This window comes from Oncorhynchus kisutch, linkage group LG29 (assembly GCF_002021735.2).
Source record: "Oncorhynchus kisutch isolate 150728-3 linkage group LG29, Okis_V2, whole genome shotgun sequence".
NCBI lineage: Eukaryota > Metazoa > Chordata > Actinopteri > Salmoniformes > Salmonidae > Oncorhynchus > Oncorhynchus kisutch.
This window is the reverse complement of record NC_034202.2, coordinates 17,481,011-17,504,907: the sequence shown is the minus strand read 5'-3', so window position 1 is coordinate 17,504,907 and position 23,897 is coordinate 17,481,011. Positions and strand designations below refer to the sequence as shown.

At 41.5% G+C, this 23,897-nt stretch overlaps 1 protein-coding gene across 1 annotated transcript in view; it reads left to right on the top strand.

Annotated features, from left to right (window-relative positions):
- The window catches only part of LOC116358229 (transmembrane protein 132C-like), a 116,237-nt gene that overhangs the window by 28,616 nt on the left and 63,724 nt on the right, over window positions 1–23,897 (top strand). Inside the window, exon 2 of the mRNA XM_031808747.1 lies at window positions 21,234–22,155. Coding sequence (XP_031664607.1) covers window positions 21,234–22,155 — 922 coding nt within the window. The remainder of the gene's footprint in view (window positions 1–21,233; window positions 22,156–23,897) is intronic.

The following is a 23,897-nucleotide window of genomic DNA, read 5'->3' as shown; positions in this document are numbered from 1 at the left end:
GTTAATAAATGACCAGCATGGTCAAATAATAATAATCACAGTAGATGTCAAAGGTGCAGCAAGTCAGCACCTCAGGAGTAAATGTCAGTTGGCTTTTCATAGCTGATCATTAAGAGTATCTCTACGACTCCTGCTGTCTTTAGAGAGTTGAAAAAAGCAGGTCTGGGACAGGTAGCACGTCCGGTGAACAGGTCAGGATTCCATAGCCGCAGGCAGAACAGTTGAAACTGGAGCAGCAGCACGGCCAGGTGGACTGGGGACAGCAAGGAGTCATCATGCCAGGTGGTCCTGAGGCATGGTCCTAGGGCTCAGGTCCTCCAAGAGAGAGAAAGAAAGAGAGAAAGAGAGAATTACAGAGAGCATACTTAAATTCACACAGGACACCGGATAAGACGGGAGAAGTACTCCAGATATAACAAACTGACCCTAGCCCCCCGACACATAAACTACTGCAGCATAAATACTGGAGGCTGAGACAGGAGGGGTCAGGAGACACTGTGGCCCCATCCGATGATACACCCGGACAGGGCCAAACAGGAAGGATATAACCCCACCCACTTTGCCAAAGCACAGCCCTCACACCACTAGAGGGATATCTTCAACCACCAACTTACCATACTGAGACAAGGCCTAGTATAGCCCACAAAGATCTCTGCCACGACACAACCCAAGGGGGTTAACCAACCCATACAGGAAGATCACATCAGTGACTCAACCCACTCAAGTGACGCACCCCTCCTAGGGACGGCATGAAAGAGCACCAGTAAGCCAGTGACTCAGCCCCTGTAATAGGGTTAGAGGCAGAGAATCCCAGTGGAAAGAGGGGAACTGGCCAGGCAGAGACAGCAAGGGCGGTTCGTTGCTCCAGAGCCTTTGCGTTCACCTTCACACTCCTGGGCCAGACTACACTCAGTCATATGACCCACTGAAGAGATGAGTCTTCAGTAAAGACTTAAAGGTTGAGACCGAGTTTGCGTCTCTCACATGGGTAGGTAGACCATTCCATAAAAATTGAGCTCTATTGGAGAAAGCCCTGCCTCCAGCTGTTTGCTTAGAAATTCTAGGGACAATTAGGAGGCATGCGTCTTGTGACCGTAGCGTACCTGTAGGTATGTACGGCAGGACCAAATCAGAGAGATAGGTAGGAGCAAGCCCATGTAATGCTTTGTAGGTTAGCAGTAAAACCTTGAAATCAGCCCTTGCCTTGACAGGAAGCCAGTGTAGGGAATAGTGTGTTGAGAAACTACCTACAATAAGTCCAATTTTCATATCATATCCAGACCAGTGGACAGTGGGAGCTGTCAGCTCTCTGGCAGCAGCGGAAGCCACTATAACAGCTACAACATTAACAGTGGTGCTAGTGGAGATGGGGAGTCTGTTGTACAACACCACAGCTCACAGTGGGATTCTGTTTATAGATCTGGAGGCATGCGACACACACTGTTTTCTCAACAGGCTACCCTGGTGAGGGCACAGCGTGACCCCAAAGCCATTTAATCTCTGGCTGAATGAGCGGGATGACCTGGGAGACACAGAAATTGGTTTGCACAAACACTGAGTTGGGAACAAGAGCCTGGGGAGAAAGCAAAACAATAGGTGGAGCGCCTGTGTAGCTCCGTGTTGGAGTGCTGAGGTGTGGTGCTGTGGACTTGTGGGTGGTTTCAGGTCATTTGGGAAGGTTTTATTTGATTTGGGGTCATCTAGATTGTGCAAATGTTGTTGGTTTAACTGGAATATCCTGAAAAACCCTGGACTGGTGGTCTTGGAAAGGGAGGATGACGTTGCCATAGTGATCTATGGTTGATTTTGTGTTTTCACCTAATGGTTAAGGTATGACAGCAGAGCCTGTTTGTGGTTAAGGAGGCTGCCAGAGCTAACGGTCCTTTTCTGGGCACTCAACGGGGTGCTTGTTACATTGGCACCAATGAGCACAGGGTCTACAAGTCAAACCGTGAAGTTTCACTGGAGAAAAAAAATACATCTCTGTATTTTTTTTATTTTTAAGAGGAACGCTTGTGCTTGGTCGGTTGAATACTTAATGTCCCTTTTCCCCATAAAGAAAGACACAATCAAAGTCCGGGAAATAGTTTGTTTTGACAGGCCCAACAGGAATCAGATGGATTTGTCCGGGCCATCCACTTGGTGTCAGGTCGATATGAAGAGACACAAACAAAGAGTCTTTCCCATGGGGTTATTCTGGAGAAGTCGTTAACTTGGAATGGAGAGATTCATTTTAGAGGCCGTGTTTGGTTTGAAATTATAATAGGGGGGCTTAGTTATTGATCTGGTCTCATCAGTGGACTGCCTCTGATAGATCTCTGCAAGCACAGGCAAGGCAGATACAGGGGAAGTGGGAATGAGTTGCAGCCAAGGTGCTATGTCAACAGGTCTATAGGCCTATAGCTATTATTGCTGCCACAATGTGTAAAGTCCCCCCCACACCACCTTCTAATGTCCTCCAGCCACTACTGTAAACAAAAGGGAAATTGTCACTCTATTTCAAAGTGAATTGAAAGTGAACATATCACAAGCTATTTCTCTGTATTCATAGATGTTGTTGTACAAACTGATATACAAACATCTGTCATCTGTTGCTACACTGTTGCTATGACAGTAAGAGGAAGACGGTGTTCTGGTCCTGTGGTGAACCTTCTCTTGCCCTGAGAGAAAGGGGAAAAAAGCAACATACCGTATTGTAGGCCGAGTTATTACTTGATAAGGAGCTGTCATTTTGGAGCCATTTTGAGGTAATTTACAGTGCTCTGAAGAGGCTTTTATAGTGCCACTTATACACCCACTCTTTCTTTCCCCTCTTCTCTCCCATGTCACAAAGCTGTCTTTGTGTGTAGTGAGGCTGTCATAGGAATATTTTTTTATATGCACACATGATGGAACCTATTATTACTTCCTAGGAAAAATGATAGAAAACATGAATAATCATAAAACATTTTTTTGTAAATAACAAAGTTTCCCTGAAGGTTAATGATATGCAGGTTAAAGTTTCCTATGCACCTCCATACATATATAGGTATCTGATATTTTCTACATTTGTATGTTTCTACATTCTCTAAATATGTGTTTATTTGTTAGTTGATTTTCTGAATGTATTTGACAAGTGTCAGTTGTGTTGCCTTCAGCTGCAGTCTGCACTGTTTGGTGTTTATTGCCTTTGCTGTGGGTCTCTCTCTCTGAGATGATACCAGGGCCCTTATATGAGACCCCTGTACGGGAGAAGTTTGATGCTAGCATATCCTGCATCTGTACAGTCAGGTGACCCTGGTCGGTGTGTGGGCTCTTGAAGACAACATGAGTCGACTGTGTTGACTGTCTGGCTGCGCTGGAGAGGCAAAGGATAACGGTTTTAAGATTAATAGATGATATTTAATGTGGCCGACTGTGCCACGGTGTGGTAGATCTGCATCTTTCGGAAGGGTTTATACTCTAACCAGAGGCCCTTCTTAGAATAAACCCGTGTTATTGTCCACTCTTTTCATTAGAACACTTGAGATTACATAATTCGGTTGCCCTGATGAGATTCACTGCAGATACTGTAAGACTTTCCAATACTTTTTGATAACACAATATACTTCAAGTTTCACAACAATGGAGCACCACTCCACAGTCTTCATATACAGTAGGATGAACTTCCTGAGAAGTGACCCTGAACAACTACCATATGAAGAAGTGTAATCATTGTAGGTGTGTTCAAAATTATTAGTACCACACTGTGCATATGTCTCTAAACTACAATACTAAATAAGTACAGTATATTCATAAAGAGACGGACTAATATCACGAATCATGAGATGAGCTGGATGGGAATCACGTTGCCACAAGGAAGAAAAGATTCTGAAGGCCTCAATTATTCGAAGCACGCTTTAGAGGCCATTGTGATGATATGGACAGTAGTCCTCCTCTATGGTACATCTGAGTTCAGTGAGATCTTCAATTCACAACAAAGACAGGTTGTGTTGTCAAGCTCTGATTCCTCATCTCCCAGTTACAGGATTTACTCTCTGCCTATGGGCCATGTGACCTTGGACACTCCCCCTCTATACTTCACCCAAGAGTGATGTTCCATGGAGAGACAACTTTTTAAACAGTGCCTTGGTGGTAGAGTAGAGATATTTTATGATGCGGCTCCTTATTTTATGACTGACCATAAAAAGAGGAAAACTCTTTGAAAAGCTTTTTCTCAGCAAAACCCGAGGCAGCCAGAGGTAATTATCTGACTAAACTTTTTCCCTGCTGTTTGTCACCATATCAGGCGACTGAGGGAGGAAGGCCTGATAGATAGCACCACGCCAAAATGACAAAAACAAAAAAACAAACAAAACGAGACTCAAATTCTCTGTGGCAATTTGGGAGAGGATATCGCTTGAGCGTGTGCGCTCTGAGCTGTGTATGCAGGGGACCTTGAGTACAGTTCATTTCATTTTAGAGCTGTACTGAAATGCTGCTTTTCCTTCCTCTTGGTTGTGCTTGTTGAATTCCTCACGGCCATCCTAGCCCAGGCTCCTATCCCCTGTGCTGTTTATCACTATACGCTGCTGTCGGAAGCAGATTTCCACACCTCCACCTCCTGTCTCTGCCAGAGGCTGCTTACACCCAAATGGTAAATGGATCTGGGCTATTCTCGCAGATTAGAGTTCAGGCTTTAGAGGCAACACTTTTGATCGTCCATATCAGAGACGAGCAACTTTGATGGGGGTGGGGTCACACAAAAAAACTGAACTCATCAGGAGGGTTCGCAGTGGTTCGTGGGTCTGCGTACTCACATCCATACCCACACGAGGGACATTTTGCCTCCCTATTGTCAGCGGAGAGAGAAAATTCAAGTTTTAGAGTTTATTTCCTGCAATTCTACACATTTTGATATGGTGCGTAGAGAAAATGCTTTCCTAAAGTAAGTTTACTGCAATTCTACACATTTTCCCATGTGTAGAAGAGAATTTTACAACTCATTTCATGCAATTTTAATAATTTTGGCAGAGAGCGGAGAGAAAACTGTACCATTTTGCCATAGGGTGGGTGGAGAGAAATGTTTGCAGTTTTTAATATGATATCTGAGTGAGAGTGACTAACAAAATCAATGGGGGCCCCCCCGGGTCGATAATTCGACCATGATTACTACAAGCTAACTTACCAATCAAAAATGTTTTAGCTGACATAGGCTAATTTCGAAATAGCACCTTGTGTATTCTACTATTCTAACTCTCAACAGTAAGTTGACTGAATTCCTAAAAACTGGGGGGAATTGATCCACGGTCCTATGGGGCCGTCAGTTGCCCATCCTTGATCCATATTATGATGGAGCGGGCTGGCTAAATATAGATTTCTGTTTACAGAGAGTGCCTGTGGTCTGGGGTTACTGGGGTGTGTGCAAGGGAACACGCTCACGCATGTACACGCCCTCACACTCGCATACACACACACAGCTATGCACTATCATCATCACCACCATCCTTCTCTTTCTCCTCCGTCTCATCTCCCCCCCCTTTTGTCACTAGAATAATAAACCATTCAATAGCCTAAACCCCACAACAAACTAAATGTTTATTGTACTCAAAATCACTCAGCAGCAAAACCTTTCATCTAATTTCCTCCCCGTTTATGAATTGGTAAATTTAAAATCTTCCGAGCAATTTGGCTCATACTGTTGCTGTCGGACAAAGCCGCTCCCTCTATGCTGAGTGAGAATTGAGGGGAGGCTATGGTTTAATTGGTGTTGAAATACATTCAGTTCCTACACTCAGCAGCTCAGCATCTTTCTGAACGTCATGAGTGTGCTTTCAACGCCTCAGCGTTCATTCTTCTTCCAGAGTCAGAGCAGTACAGAGAATATTTTTCAGAAGTGCAGTATCCTTCTGAATACAGAGAAATAGTCCATTTATAAAACCACAAAATCCAGCAAGAGGCCTTGGTTTTGACAATTAGTCGTCTTTCATTGTACTTTGATAGCAGTGATAGCCTCCTGTTACCATAACCTCTTGAAGAATTTCATAATAGGGCTACCATCTTCTGAAGGACCTCTTGATTTTATGATTTGGGAAATCCGCAGTATTGTTTTGCCCATGCGTTTAGGGCTCTAACAGTCTGTAGTTTGATTCAAATGAATTATTAAGGTATGTATAATTTATATTCTGCTTGTGTAGATTCTGCCTGGCCCTTGGACATGGTGGACTGTAATCATGGTCAGGCAATACTGTATACTGTAGCTTGCGTCCTTCGAAATCATAGGATCTCTTCTTTGTGCTCAAGGACCATTGACTCTCATTCAGAGTAACCTTGCAGTAAATGCAGATACATTATTCACCCTCCTCACTTACCTGCAGCCCATTGTATTATTCCAACCTTATTCACTGTATCTAATTTTCATATTTTTTTTGCCAAGAAACATCATGCTGGGGGCTATAATCTGTACCTGAAATGGGTTTACTTGGATGTGATTACCATGTGCCTGCAGACACTGTTATATATGACACAGGGCCTGATTCGTGTCTGAGCAAAGCGCCATGTAATCTGTCATTGTCACCACATTTATTTCACTCACTTTGAACGCATGCAGCTATGAGAGAACAGTGAAATCTGAGGATCATTTGACATTGACATGGGAAAGAGGAAGAGGACAGGCTCCCTGGCTCTCCCCCCAATCTGTGTCCCTAAACAACACAAGCAGAGCCATCCAGTAAAAGTTGAACTCTTTAGATGGCTGCTCCGCTGCCCCTATAGGAAGCGTAACTGCTGCATTGCTCAGCTTAGCACATTTGTCCCGATCCACTTTGAGAGTTATTCCTCCCTCGTTCATCTCAGGCTAAACGGTTGCTGCCTGCAGCGTCGATCCCTCCACCGCAAGCAGGTTAGCATTTTTCATTATGAATGTTGTTCTGGAGGCAGCTCTACAAAGTGGTCACTAGCTGACAAAGCCACAAAGTCATAAAATCTGATTTTAACCTTAACTCTAACCTTAACCACACTGCTAACCTTAATGCCTAACCTTAAATGAAGACCAAAGAACACATTTCTTTATGCATTTTTACAATATAGCCAATTTTGACTGGAGTTAGCTTATCTAAGGGGACATCGCTCAGTTCTGCCTCCAGGACAAGACTCATGACAATAAACATCAACCTCCCTACTGCAATTCTCCTCCCTGGATACCTCGATACAATGCACAGCAGCAGGTTCACAGGCAATGGACAAGATTGACGTGTCATAAAAAGCCCATTCAGGTCCCCAATGTGTCTTAAAGCGGAAAGCTTAAAGCGGAAAGGCCCCCCCCCCTCTGCCACAACTGCCGGAGCACTGTTCATTGCTCAGTAGCCCCACTAGGGAGAGATAGCTCACTGCAAGCTTTAACGCTGAAAATCGCTTACTCGTAGATAAAGAGATGCTAGAAAGATGCTGAAAGAGTTTTACCCAGCCAAGCATGACAAATGCCCGACTGGGGTGTTTTTTTCCATTAGCGTTTCTTAAAGATTCCTATACGATTGAAACACATTATGTCCAACTGGGGAAGCAGTAGAATGAATTCGAAGCCTGCTGCTTCAGAGCATTTACCTTTAAGCTCTAATTGGGGGCTGCTTGTGCTGTGAAGAACTTACAGTGGAAACAACAACAACAACAAAATACTTGATTCATCTCCATCTCATGTAGACTTTGGTTAATTATATTTTTTCCAGATGTTTCTCCATTCTACAGAGATTTGATAAAGGTGAATAATGGAAGTAGAATTCGTCCTTCAGTATAGTCCTTGATACCAAATATATTATCTACAAATGTCCTGCAGGACATTGTACAGTATATTAGCTGAAATGTCTTTAATAAATATTCTACAGACATACAATACCAGTCAAAATTTTGGGCATACCTACTCATTCAAGGGTTTATCTTTATTTGTACTATTTCCTACATTGTAGAATAATTGTGAAGACATCAAAACTATGAAATAACACATATGGAATCATGTAGTAACCAAAAAATATATTTGAGATTCTTCAGAGTAGCCACCCACTGCCTTGATGACAGCTTTGCACACTCTTGGCATTCTCTCAACCAGCTTCATGAGGTAGTGAACTGGAATGCATTTCAATTAACAGGCGTGCCTTGTTAAAAGTTAATTTGTGTAATATCTTTCCTTCTTAATGTGTTTGAGCCAATCAGTTGTGTTGTGACAAGATAGGGGTGGTATACAGAGGATAGCACTATTTGGTAAAAGACCAAATCCATTTTATGGCAAGAACAGCTCAAATAAGCAAAGAGAAACGACAGTCCATCATTACCTTAAGACATGAAGGTCAGTCGATCCTGAAGATTTCAAGAACTTTGAAGGTTTCTTCAAGTGCAGTCGCAAAAACCATCAAGTGCTATGATGGAGGAATGCCACGGGAAAGGAAGACCCAGAGTTACCTCTGCTGCAGAGGATACGTTTATTAGAGTTAACTGCACCTCAGATTGCAGCTCAAGTAAATGCTTCACAGAGTTCAAGTAACAGACACATCCAACATCAACTGTTCAGAGTAGACTGCGTGAATCAGGCCTTCTTGGTCGAATTTCTGCAAAGAAACCACTACTAAAGGACACCAATATTAAGAAGAGACTTTCTTGGGACAAGAAACATGAGCAATGGACATTAGACTGATGGAAATCTGTCCTTTTGGTCTGATGAGTCCAACCTTGAGATTTTTGGTTCCAACCTCTGTGTCTTAGTGAGATGCAAAGTAGGTGAACGGATATTCTCTGCATGTGTAGTTCCACCGTGAAGCATACAGGAGGAGGTGTGATGGTGTGGGGGTGCAAAGCTGGTGACACTGTCTGTGATTTATTTAGAATTCAAGGCACACTTAACCAGAATAGCTACCACAGCATTCTGCAGCGATACGCCATCCCATCTGGTTTACACACCTCTAGGTTTTGTAAGGGCTTTTTGATCAAGAAGGAGAGTGATGGAGTGCTACATCAAATGAACTTGCCTCCATAATCACCCGACCTCAACCCAATTGAGAGGATTTGGGATGAGTTGGACCGCAGAGTATAGGAAAAACAACCAAAAAGTGCTCCGCATATGTGGGAATTCCTTCAAGACATTACAGGTGAAGCTGGTTGAGAGAATGCCAAGAGTGTGCAAAGCTGTCATCAAGGCAAAGGGTGGCTACTTTAAAGAATCTCAAATAAAAATATATTTGTTTAACACTTTTTTTGGTTACTACATGATTCCATATGTGTTATTTCATAGTTTTGATGTCTTCACTCTTATTCTACAATGTAGAAAATAGTACAAATAAAGAAAAACCCTTGAATGAGTAGGTGTGTCCAAACGTTTAAGTGGTATGTCAAATCAAATCAAATTATTTGTCACATGCGCCGAATACAACAGGTGTAGACTTTACCGTTGTCGTGTCTTTGGCTATGCCGGATTAAGTGATATGACATGCTACTCTATAAAATAATTTCTCCGTAATTAATATTACCTGATTGAGCTAATCATGTAAATGTAATTAACTAGAGAGTCGGGGCACAACAAAATAATATTTATAGAGCTGTTATCTTCCGAATAAACTTTTAAAGACCTAGTAATATTTTACATCAATAGCAGTCAATATTAATCGTCATCTTAATTCAGTCTCATCTGAAAGTTGTAAATTCTTGGTTATCTGCACAAACCCTGGCTAACAAGTTGAATCAGCAATACAAAATTGGGTTTAATTATTTATTTACTAAATACCCAACTAATCAGACAGAATTACACATACACATAATTAAATCATAACTTGATTACAAATTACGTCATAAAGGAAAACGTCCCTAGTGGGTGGAACAGATATGACAGTTGGTTACACAAAAGAAAAGGGGCTGGATTTGAGTGAAAGAGCGGGAAGACTGAGGAACAAAGGGCGAAGCTGTGCTATCGTAAATACAGTATCTTATGCATTCTAAATTACCGCCCATTTGGAAAAGAAAAATGCAATAAATATTTACTCTGAGCTGCGCTTCGGTAGGTTGGTGGTAGATGGAAGGCCGTGTTGCCAAACCGAGTCCTTTGTCCTTTGAAGAATGTCTGTGGTGGTCAATTGGATACGTTGTAGTAACGTTGTTGTGTGATAGACGGGATACTCTGTCTGTTCCTTCCTAACCCTCGTTTGCATCTGCTGTTGCTAACTCAACGGCTAGGAGGTATCACTTCTGTAGTGAATAAGAGTTCAAAGTTCATACCATTCGCAACCAAAGCTCACGCTGATGTTAGCTTTGCTCTGTAGTTATTATCTGAACCATTCTGACATCGGACCGTCGACCTCACATCCTCGGAACAGGAGGTTATATTGTCGTCAAGGCTTTATGTAGGAAGGGAGAGGAGGGCGTGTTTGAAAAGTTTTATAGCCCATGTCCCTTCACAGGGGCGGGCCACTGATTGAGCAGAGCCCAACCTTATGAAAACCCAAATCTCACATTTTAGAAGCTAAAATCACATTTCAACCCATCACGAATCATTTCATATTCAAACATTTAAATTGAACAACAATTCCATGTGAATCCGATAACTCTGATGTGTAGACTTTCCACTGTAGAGTTTATGTCATCTTATCATTGATGAGAATGTCTCAGATGACAACCGAACTGACCTCATATTCATTAAGTACCACCGCATATGTACAATTGGTTGGATTACCAGAATATAGTTAATTTCCCCCCACTTTCTGATGTTCCCAGAATCTCTATGTTAACCAAGGGTTTTGCAAATGTAACATCAGTAGGGTAGAGAGAGGAAAAAGGGGGGTAGAGGTATTTATGACTGTCATAAATCTACCTCTAGGACAACGTCATGACACCGTGTAATGTTTACTTACAAGCCCTTAACCAACAATGCAGTTGCAGAAATAGAGTTAAGTAAAATATTTACTAAATCAAGTAAAGTAAAAAATGTAATATAAAGTAACACAATAAAATAACATATGAACTAGAACTAGAATTGTTGCATATAAATACTTTTAACAATGTTCTTGATAAGTGTCTTCTGTATATGCCTCATCCTTCTTTCCTAGATAATGACCATCAGTATGGCAGTAAGGAGTGCGTTGTGCTACGATGTGATGGAGGCTCGTTCATCTGAGAGAGATGACTGTCTGTGGCTTGCTTTTCCTCTGACTGGAGGTTTATGATTCCTCACTCCTCACACACATCCTTCCCTCACGCCTCACATACTCATCTGGACCGGAGTGCAAATGCTTAGACAGACACTGTCTGGCCCTGGTCCTATCTGGGTTGATGTTTGGTTGGAGAGAGAGAGAGCATGATGTGCTTATCAAAGTAAAGGCCCAGTGTGTATACTGAGAGCACCAGCAGGTAAAGCCATAGACCACCCTTCTCTGATCTTGTCAGAAGGAAAACAACTTGAGCCTGTCATCCAGAGAACAACTGAAGGGAAGACTTATTGTTGTCCATAAAATATATTAAGACTCACCTCATCCATCTCAGCCCAGTCACAATGCCTTATTTTGCTCAATTTTTCACAAATGGGAAATATAATTTAAAGTATTGATTGCAGTATTGCAGTGTTGCCCGGCGATGAAAGATGAAGTGCAGCCCGGCTCTATAAGTGATCTGATTAACCCCCAGACTTCTAAATGCCCCTCTGCTCCAACCCGGCTTTAGCTTGGCTCTCGTGTGACATACTATGTCAAGGTACACACGCTGGGCACTTAGAGCGATTAGTATGGTCATCTGTTCTCTCTGGTCGCGGCTATTATACCAGCCTACACACATTCCTCACTTAATACTGAGATTATATTGCTGGACACGCTGGGTAGTTGAGTGTGAGCTAGCCTAAAGGCACTCCAATTACTGTAGCCCAAACTGGATTCTGACTGGCTGACTACCCCTGAGGGCCGGAGACTCAGCTCCAGGCTCTACTCTCCCCAGTCGCTTCTCTTAAGGTCATCAACAACTTTGCCACCTTCACTGATGCTATGTGTCTGTCTGTGTCAGCATTTACTGACTATGGTTGTTAGTCCTGACTACATGACCATTGGTAGTGTTTCGCACTGTTGCAAGAGTCACACATGTAATAAGTTACTCTGTAAGCAGTCCAAGTTTGCGAATAGCTCTTGCTGTTGTTTGCTGAAACACTGTGGTCTGGCAACAACAAGCGTTCTCTTCAGCCTACACAAAGCTGAGTAACTTATGGTACTCAATTGGTTTAGAAACCCTCAACTACCATCTCGTTCTTTTTTTTGTGTGAGGAGGCATTATCAGTAATGGTCTTTGATAAGGTTTTTAAACTTCTCCAGTTTGCCAATGACAGTGCTTCTGCTAAAAGCTGCTGAATTTTATACTGAACCTTTGAAGAGTCAAAAATGTTGGTTAAAAAGGGAAAAGTTTCCACTTATACAGACTGACAGTATTGATGGTGACATCAAGGTCCCCAAGCAGTTTCTCAACAGAGAACGAAGCTTTTCATAGGCAAGTGGAAGAGCCTGGTCTTAAAAAAGCACACATCAAAGCACATCTCTTTTTATTTTTTTGATACATACGGAGCATTTTTGTTTAATGCTTTGCAAAATGTCATTTTGGACTACGAGGAGTTATCAATAGGACTTCAGACTGCAATGTGAAAATGGAGGGACTAATGTCAGCAAGCATTCTGGGTAAATGTACATTTGAGACCCACCTGTCTCTCTGTTTGTAGAGCAGAATAGCCATTTGTTTGGTGGCTTAATGTTCAAATCAAATCAAATTTGATTGGTCACCTACACATGGTTAGTAGACGTTATTGTGAGTGTAGCAAAATGCTTGTGCTTCTAGTTCCAACAGTGCAGCAATATTTAACAAGTAATTGAACAATTCCACAACAAATACCTAAAACACAAATCTAAAGAATGGAATAAGAATATACAAATATATGGATGACAGAACGACATATGCTAAGATGCAATAATAATATAGAATACAGTATATACATATGAGATGAGTAATGCAGATATGTAAACATTATTAAAGTGACATTATTAAAGTGACTAGTGATCCATTTATTAAAGTGGCCAATGATTCCAAGTCTGTATGTGCTAGTAATTGCTGTTTAACAGTCTGATGGCCTTGAGATAGAATGTAATGTCTGTCGTCTGATGAAGAAGGAGACCAAGGTGCAGGGTGGTAGGCGTTTATGATTCTTTAATAACACTGAACACCGCAACAAAATAACAAAGTTGACCAAAAACAAAACAGTTCTGTCAGGTGCAGACACCAACAGAAAACAACTACCCACAAAACCCAAACGAAGAAGGAACAACATATATATGATCCCCAATCAGAGACAACAATAGACAGCTGCCTCTGATTGGGAACCACCCCAACGTAGAAATAAAGAAACTAGAATGCCCACCCTAGTTACACCCTAGCCTAACAAAGATAGAGAATTAAAGCCTCTCTATGGCCAGGGCGTGACATAGAAGCTGTTTTTCAGTCTCTCGGTCCCAGCTTTGATGCGCCTGTACTGACCTCACCTTCTGGATGATAGTGGGGTGAACAGGTAGTGGCTCAAGTGGTTGTTGGCCATCGGTTTGGTGACTATTCCTCGGGAATTGAATTTGGTTACTATATAAATAGGTCCATGCACTTTCATTAACTGCTGCTGAGGGAGCTGAGAATGTTCTTTCAAAGTATTTTGCTCTTTCCGGTTCGCAGGGAATTAAGGTCTTTCTCCCTCTCATTCATTCTCCACCTTTCTCCCCACTCTCTTTCATCTTACTCTTTCCATCCTGATGTGGAATATCTCTTTGACTGTGGACAGCAGCAAAGACACAGTTAGATCAGTCACACAGGGAGCAAGGATGACTATTCTTTATGTTTCTTAACTCCTGTATTACGTAACCTAGAGTAGAGTGTAGGAGGCCTCCCAGCCAGTCAAAAGGCTCAAACAAATGACAATGAATCATAATAGGGCCTTCAAAGTCAACTCTGAACCTAGAAGCCAGTTCCACTGCATTTTCATTGTTACCCTCTAATCAAGGACTGATTTAGACCTGGGACACCAGGCGTGTCCAATTAATTATAAGGTAGAACAGAAAACCAGCAGGCAATGGACCTCGTAGGGTAAAAGTTGAATATCCCTGTATTAGGGCATACTGGATAAAGACTGAATAAGCCAATGTAACTCACTCAAATTTAACCTAATCCACTCACATTTCGTTGAGTTGTGGCTGCATTTTGCCATGGAGGAAGACATTGAACTGTGTTTCTACTTTTTTGTGGTACTACCCGTAATGGTGTGATGGTGTGATGATCGAACAACCATGATAATCGTGTATAATATGTTTTGTAAAGGAGTGAGATTGGTTCTTTACATTGCTGTTCTTACGTCTGAAATCCCGTTAACGGGATCGATTTGACAACAGCCAGTGAAAGTGCAGGGCGCCAAATTCAAACAACAGAAATCTCATAATTAAAATTCCTCAAACATACAAGTATTATACACCAATTTAATGATAAAGATTTCAAAAAGGCTTTACGACAAAAGCATACCATGCGATTATGTTAGGTCAGCGCCTAGTCACAGAAAAACACAGCCATTTTTCCAGCCAAAGAGAGGAGTCACAAAAAGCAGAAATAGAGATAAAATGAATCACTAACCTTTGATGATCTTCATCAGATGGCACTCATAGAACTTCATGTTACAAAATAAATGCATGTTTTGTTCGATAAAGTTCATATTTATATCCAAAAATCTCAGTTTACATTGGCGCGTTATTTTCAGAAATGCATTGTCTCAAACAAACATCCGGTGAAAGTGCAGAGAGCCACATCAAATTACTGAAATACTCATAAATGTTGATAAAAATACAAGTGTTATACATGGAATTAAAGATATACTTCTCGCAACCGCTGTGTCAGATTTAAAAAATGCTTTACAGTGAAAGCATACCCTCCGAAAATCAGAGTACAGCGCTCAGACACCAAAACAAGCCATACAGATGCCCGCCATGTTGTGGAGTCAACAGATGTCAGAAATAGCACCATAAATATTCATTTACCTTTGATCTTCATCGGAATGAACTCCTAGGAATCCCAGTTCCACAATAAATGTTTGTTTTGTTCGATAAAGTCCATCATTTATGTCCAAATACCTCCTTTTTGTTTGTACGTTTAGTTCACAAATCCAAATTCACATGGCGCAGGCTCTTAGTCCAGACAAAGTCAAACATTTCCATTACAGTTCATAGAAACATGTCAATTGATGTATAGAATCAATCTTTAGGATATTCCAACTGGACAATTCCTTTGTCTTTAGAAATGAAAGGGAACTCAGCTCGCTCTCACGGCCATACACGTGACTTTGCTCAAGGCATTCTGCCAGACCCCTTAGTCAAACAGCTCTTATTCGCTCCCCCTTCACAGTAGAAGCCTGAATCAAGGTTCTAAAGACTGTTGACACCTAGTGGAAGCCTTAATGTAAATTTGGTCCGATTGCACTTCCTATATTGGATAGGCTCAGACTTGAAAACCTACAAACCTCAGATTTCCCACTTCCTGGTTGGATTTTTTATCAGGTTTTTGCCTGCCATATGAGTTCTGTTATACTCACAGACATCATTCAAACAGTTTAGAAACGTCAGAGTGTTTTCTATCCAAATCTACTAATAATATGCATATCTTAGCTTCTGGGCCTGAGTAGCAGGCAGTTTACTCTGGGCACCTTATTCATCCACCCTACTCAATACTGCCCCTCAGCCATAAGAAGTTAAAGCCTACTGTATACCAACAGCCAGTGGGAATCCCATGGCCTAACCAAGAATCACTGTGTCTTATAGTGCAGTTGAAAAATGTATGTGGCAAGGTAAGCGATCCTGGATAAAATTAGCAAACTTACAAAGCGGGAAAGATCCGTATCAAACTTCTAAGTGTATTTGTAGGCACTAGCATTTCGCCCCATCCTAAATTGGTTTAGAAATTATAATTTTTCCCCCTTGGCTGAGTATAGAGAGATATGGGGCGTTTCTCAATATGCATACTACTGTACTCCACACTCTCGTGCTCTGAGTGTATTCTCCGAGGACGTTCTTTTGAGTCCGTTCTTGTGAGGACTAGAGTGTGGAGAACGCATAAAACATTACATTTGAGGAGCACTCACACTCCCCCTACTATGTTATGTCACACACGCTCCACCTCCCGATTCACGGAACCTTCTTACAGCCAGGACGAAGGCAAAAGAGACTAAATAAGATATACATACACAAGGCAGACGTTTTACTTCATAATTGTCAGCTAGCTACAGTTGAAGTAGCACCTTAGCCAAATTCATTTAAACTCAGTTTTTCACAATTCCTGATATTTAATCAGAGTAAAAATTCCCTGTCTTAGGTCAGTTAGGATCACCACTTCATTTTAATAATGTGAAATGTCAGAATAATAATAGATCATGATTTATTTCAATCTTTAATTTCTTTCCTCACATTCCCAGTGGGTCAGAAGTTTACATACACTCAATTAGTATTCGGTAGCATTGCCTTTAAATTGCTCAACTAGGGTCAAACGTTCAGGGTAGCCTTCCACATTTTGGCCCATTCCTCCTGACAGAGCTGGTGTAACTGAGTCAGGTTTGTAGGCTTCCTTGCTCACACACATTTTCAGTTCTGACCACAAATAGGATTGCGATCAAGGCTTTGTGATGGCCACTCCAATACCTTGACTTTGTTGTCCTTAAGCCATTTTGCACCAACTTTGGAAGTATGCTTGGGGTCATTTCCAATTTGGAAGACCCATTTGCGACAAAGCTTTAACTTTCTGACTGATGTCTTGAGATGTTGCTTCAACATACCCACATAATTTTCCTACCTCATGATGGACTCGTTTTACTGTGGATATAGATACTTTTGTTAAACAGCCAAATTAAACTTAAACTAATGTCATGTCAGGTAGATGTCATTTCCTCATGGGTAGCAAGCTTCTAATTCTTAGAGGCTAGCTAGCCAGTTAGCCCTATTGACATACTATGGACTTACACATTTATTAAACATTCTTCCAGCCAGGACAATGGCAATAGAGACAAAACAAGATATGTACAAAGCAAACATTTTACTTTATAACTATCAGATAGCTATTTGTGAATTGAAATTATCTAGCTAACCAGATAATTGAACAGGTAAAAATGACTTAAACGTAATGTTATGCAAGGTAGATGTAAATTCTTCATGGGTAGCTAGCTACCAATTCTTTGTGGCTAGCTAGCTAAAAGTAGTATGTAGCCAGTTGACTTACTATGGGCTTGCAATCTACGGAAACTACAGTGGGTATTGTAGGCAGGTAAACATGCCAAAATTAACATATCAATATTTTTTAAATGTTTTCAAGATACAATTTTGTAGTCAGGCAACATATGAGATGTGAATGGGCAACATTTCATTTTATTATAGTTTATTTTCTCTCGCGTCAGAACAAATAATGTCCGCATTGATTTCAATAAATATTGCGTTGTTTTATGTGGTTGCATCATATTTCTGTCCATACTTTTCATTGAAGCTTGCATCGATACATGCTTTGAAATGTTTACAGGTACGCATTCGAGAAGTGCCCTCCGTGCTCTGTTTTGCATACTTGATTTGGACTCATGCTCCGACCCTTCTGTGCTCCACATCATTAGTTGTCAAAAATATAAATAGTAAAGTAAAGTACAGATACCCCAAAAAAAGTGCTTCAAAGTATTTTTTCCCTCTTAAGCGTAGGACCCACTTTCGTCTAAAACTACCGGAGCACGGTAGTATGCGTATTGAGAAACACCCATGGTGTCTCCTATTGCCCTGGAAAATGTGGTCTTCACTGATACAGTGCATTCGGAAAGTATTCAGACCCCTTGACTTTTTCCACATTTTATCAAGTTACAGCCTTATTCTAAAATGTATTCAATTGTTTTTTCCTCTCATCAATCTAATGACAAAGCAAAAACAGGTTTTTAGAAATGTGAAAAATGTAAATATGACATTTACATAAGTATTAAGAGCCTTTACTCAGTACTTTGTTGAAGCACCTTTGGCAGCGATTACAACCTCAAGTCTTCAGTTTAGCAGGGTGTCCATCTCTAGGAAGAGTGTTGGTGGTTTCAAACTTCTTTCACTTATGAATGATGGAGGCCACTGTGTTCTTGGGGACATTCAATGCTGCAGACATTTTTTTGGTACCCTTCCCCAGATCTGAGCTCTATGGACAATTCTTTTGACCTCATGGCTTGGTTTTTGCTCTGACATCCACTGTTAACTGTGGGACCTTATATAGACAGGTGTGTGCCTTTCCTAATCATGTCCAATCAATTGAATTTAACACAGGTGGACTCCAATCAAGTTGTAGAAACATCTCAATGATCAATAGAAACAGGATGGACCTGAGCTCAATTTCAAGTCTCATAGCAAAGGGTCTGAATACATGTTTAAATAAGTTATTTCTGTTTAAAATTGTTCATAGATTTGTGGGGGGAAAAAAACTGTTTCACTTTGTCATTATGGTGTTACGGTTTTCTTCCTGAGAAGGAGAGGCGGACCAAAACGCAGCGTGGTTATTTATAAACATCTTTAATAAAGATGATAACTTGAACAATGTATAATACAAAATAAGAAAACGTGAAAAACCGAAACAGTCCTAACTGGTACAAAACACAGAGACAGGAACAATCACCCACAAAATACCTAAAGAATATGGCTGCCTAAATATGGTTCCCAATCAGAGACAACGATAAACACCTGCCTCTGATTGAGAACCACTCCAGGCAACCATAGACTTACCTAGAATACTTAACTAAACACAATCCTATAAACTACAAAAAAAAACCTAGACAAAACAAACCACATAAATCACCCATGTCACACCCTGGCCTAACCAAAATAATAAAGAGAACACAGAATACTAAGACCAGGGCGTGACATATGGGGTATTGTGTGTAGACTGAAGAGGATTTTTTACATTTTTGAATCCATTTTAGAACAAGGCTGTAAGGTAACAAAATGTGTAAAAATGGAAGAGGTCTGAATACTTTCAGAATCCACTGTATTTCCTTTAAACAATGTAAACTATGCTTTTGTCCATTTATTGCTCACACCATTTCAATTTGGCGCAATGTTAAAAAACAATGTAGCTGGGAATCAAAATGGCATGACTGACAAGCAATCCTAGTATTTAGGGAGGCGGGAAGCAATGGAAAACAGGGTTGGGGGAATGGGTAGTTGGGAGTGGAGGCTCACTTCTTTTAGTTTTTTTTCCCTTTAAATACTAAATGTATTATTATTTTTTAACTCTGTAATATGATCAAAATGATCAACACTTTGTATTTATGTACCTTTTTTTTGAGTGGCAGCCTGCAGGTACAGTAGGAAAATAACTCATGTGGAAAATAACTCAATTAAAATAATGAATGGAAAATACAATATGAAGGGAATATGAAATTGTATGAATTTATATATTGTACCTGTAACCCCAGCCAACGAACAAATGACAAAATAAATACAAATTTGGCCTCAAAATAATTATAAAAAACTATCACTGTGTTTAGTAGGTTTTTGGCACCCAAATTATGCAAGGATAACATGTCCCATATGTCCAGTGGTGGTGGTGGAGCAGAGCTTCCTGTTTAATATGTTACAAGGCTCTTTATTCCATGTCCTCTGGGGTTAGGTTGTGTTCACTGATCTCAGGGCTGTGTACAGTAGGCAGGATTTGGCAAACAAGTCAAGTGTCTGCATTAATCATGTTTTCATTGCTAGAAACTGTATTTCAAAATCTGGAAGTTAATGTGATTTACAAGAACATCAGACATGAAATCTTACATTTGCCGACCCAAGGGGAATCGGGAGCCTTTACTTACTGCATTTTGAGCGTTGGAAGATGAAGAAAAGCATTCTATATCTAAATCCACATTTTGGACGTGATTACAGCACTTTGATTGTAATGAAGTAGTTTCTGTGTTTCTATCATGGGACTACTGTATGTGAAAACTAAGACAGTGTGCAAACTCTCACTGAGAGAGACAGAGAGGTGTGTATCTTTCTCTCTGTGAGGTACACCCCAGCACAGTTAAACATCTGCCTGCTCTGCCTCTATACTCAGCCTTTGTGTAACATCACACAGTAGTCCTAGCCTACTTTCAGGTACGACTTGAGTATCAACCATCATTAAATTCTCAGAAGTGTCTCTATTCAACTCTAAGACAGACAGACACACAGACAAACACTGCGCTTTATGGCCTTCGGTATTCTGACCACAGCTTGTTGTGCCTGGTCCTCCAGGCTGGTCTTTGTCAGGCTGCCATGGGCTGTCACAAATCACTGCCGTGTCTCCCTGCCGCATGGCCTGGCCACGACGGGAAATCAATGGCCTCTCCCGGGATCCTCCATCAGACCAAATATTTTAGAGCTTGCTGGCAGAGGGAGAGAGAGGGGGAAGAGAGGACGGACAGGGGGAAGGAGTAAGGAGGGCGAGACAGAAGGGGTAGGTGTAGATGAGTTTGAAGGGGGTGGGGGAGGAGGGAGGGGGAGGGGGTTGAGGCCCTGCTGGGTGTTGGGGTCAATAACAGGGTCAAATCAAGTCGAAATCTAATGCTTAACTAATGCTTACTTATAAGACCTTAACCAACAATGCAGTTTCAAGAAATAAATACATGTTAAGAAAGTATTTACTAAATAAACTGAAGTAAACAATAAATAAATACAAATAAAAAAAATAAAAAAAGAGAAAAATAACTAATAAAAAAAGAGCCACAATACAGTAACGAGGCTATATACAGGGGTTCAGACTCCAGACTAGAGGAGCGTGTGGAGGTTGTGAACCAAATTGTTAAGATAGAGGAGGAATATGAGGAAAGGAGTGACTGAGTTGACTGAGTGAGTGAGCAGGGTCTAACAAGGAACTGTGACTATTTAGTAGAAACAGTCTATTACTGTAGACTAGATTCGATTCCTAATCCATGTCTTCAAGTCTCTCTGTTTAACTGCAGGATGTAATTTCACATGCTACTTCATATAGTGAGAGAAATAATGCGTGAAGGGAATGTCATATGCACACTTTGTAGCAAATATCTTCTTATTAGGACATTGTAATATAACTGTGTATGCCCAGGAGAGCATAGAGATAAAGAGACTATGTTCACAATGTCCAGTGTTTTCTTCCATTTCTTACTAAATTTCTCATCCTGTCTCTGCTCTACCCTTTGTTATAGAGGTTAACAGGTATGTAGCTAACTTCTCCCATCCTCTGTGTTCCAGTGGTAGACAGCAGGGGGATTCTTGAGGGTCTACAGAGGTATGGCCCCATGCCTACCTACTTGCCCGTCAGCTACCAGGTCCTCAACGCCGAGGCTGCCTTCTTTCTGAAGGAGGCCAACCAGGACCTGATGAGGAACTCCAGCCTGCAGGCCAGGACCGAGCCCTTCTTCATCCAGCAGGCCCGCCGGATTCCCTCCATCAACGCCAGCTACGGACCCATGTCTGTCCAGCAAACCATCCCCCTGGAGCTCCTACAGAGCCCCGGACCCTTCAATGGACCCTCTTTCACCTCCCCGTCATCGTCCATCTCCTCTTCTTCTCCGTCCCTTTTCACCTACAATTGGAAGGTCCAGACCTTCATCATCAGTGAGAGGATCCACCCCAGTTGGCCCAAAGTGCAGGTGTTGTTCTATGTGGTGGGCAGGGACTGGGATGACTACACCACCATCCACAGGCTTCCCTGTGTCCGGATGTTTGCCTTCCACGAGACCCAAGAGGTGCGGGGCATGTGTCGTCTGAAGGGGGAGCTGGGGATGTGTGTGGCCGAGCTGGAGCCCCTGGCTAGCTGGTTTAACCCCTCTACCGTGAGGCACGGCAGGCAGAGAGCTCCGGAGCAGGCCCAGGGCACCCCTGTGGAGCTCTACTACATGGTACAGTTCACAGAGACTGGGGAGTGCAGCTCAGAGGACTTACGAAAGGGAAGTTCCATGCGCACAGAGCACCAGGGGCCCATGGGGTACTTCTCAGGGCCCACACCCATGCAGCGTATAGGGAGCGTGCGTCTGTTCCAGCCCATGTCAGAGCTAAGGCTAGACAGTAACTTTGTGGTGATGGTGCCCTCTAGACCAATCAGACAGAGGGAGACGGTATCCACCTTCCTGGCTCTCTCCACGCTGTCACCTGTACAGATCTTCACCCTGAGGTGAGTGGGCCTCCCTGAGGCACAGTAAAGCATTTTGATGAAAACCATTATTCATCCAGGAAGTCCCATTGAGGTCAGAAGACCTCTTTTACAAGGGAGATCAAACTGTGCTATTCACTTCAATCCCAAAAGCTTTATTTTCCATTACATTTACAAGGAAATTGTATATATCTGTACTTTTCTTTTACTGTGGGTTTTCTTGGAAACCGCTGGGCTCAGAGAGCTGTGACTCATCTGTTGTCTCCATGGAGTTTTTACTCATGGTGATACATTAAATATGTTCACAGATTACCCTGTTTAGTTTTTAAATGTCATCCTTGTGCAAGATATTCACAAGCTGATAATAATATAGGTTATTTTACTCCCATTTAATCTGCTCTGTGAGAGGAAATAGTCAAACATGCCGTTACACAGCTGCTGAAATCATTCCTCCTTCTCCTTCCAAGTATTTGAAATAAATATTATCCTCTGAAAACGTATGTGCACTATATGCATACAGCTAGCTAATAGTCATTCTCATAATTACAACTGTACCAGTTGTCCCAAAAATATAAATGATTTACATTCTACAAAGAAATATATTGAGCATTTACTGTGTTTATTAAGACATTTTTAATATGCCTAACATCAGAACAGTCCCACACTGAGGAGTAGTTCATTTGAACTGAGTGTGCAGCAGTAGAGGGAAGCTCGTTATGATTCATTGGTCTTTGAGTGTTAATTAGAAAGTGACAAAGCGACTGAAGACGTTTCACGGGCCATGCAGATGAACGAAATATGCATTTGCATTAGTGTACTTTCATGCCTGAGATCAGAATCACATCCGAGGAAAACGCTAGAGAGCTCAATGTGGAGCTCTGACAAAGGACCCATACCAATTAGTCAATCTGGGTGAGCAGGAAATCTACCAAGAAGCCTTGTTGATTTTTCTCACCCAACTGATGATGAACTCCCATAGAATTTGCTCGGTGTGCGTTATAATATACTTGTGAGTGAGTGAGTGAGTGAGTGAGTGAGTGAGTGAGTGAGAGAGAGAGAGAGAGAGAAATCCAGATAAGTATGAAAATGGAGGCAAATCCTATCTTGCTGACCTTTACAGAGAACCAAATCATGGAGGAGTGCGGCAATGATAACGATAATACACAGAGTAGAAACATCTTCACTCCAACCTTTTCTCTCCACTGTGATCTCTCAGCCATCTGATGGCATACATCCAACAGTACAGATACATTACCAGTAACTCTGAGAGTGTTACAGATCAGCATATCCCCTGCTGTGATGTGGTTTTAAGGATAGCATAACATTTCTGTATTAATGGAGGAATTCCCCAATAAAATATAGTTTGTCAACAAAATTGAAATTTTTAACTTTAAACCATTACACTTTCTTAGTGTAAAGTACTACAGTGGTGTAAAGTACTACTGAAGTTGTTTTATGGGGTATCTGTACTTTGCTTTACTTTACTATTTATATATTTGAGTACTTTTACTTGAGTGCACACTGTATCATATTTTTCCTTCAATTCTTCTACAGTCATGTTGCTCACATTTTCCAAAGTTAAAAGTTTTGAATTTGGTTTCCACAGGGAGTCTGCTATATGTAAACTTAAGTCCAACCTAAACTCACTAATCAGCAATTATAAAACCTCAAAGAGTTTCATAAAACCACATGCTGCCTTCTAGTGCACCCACTCCAGAGAAACCCCTGGATATCAGGCTGTTTAAAGAAAGGCCCAATATGGA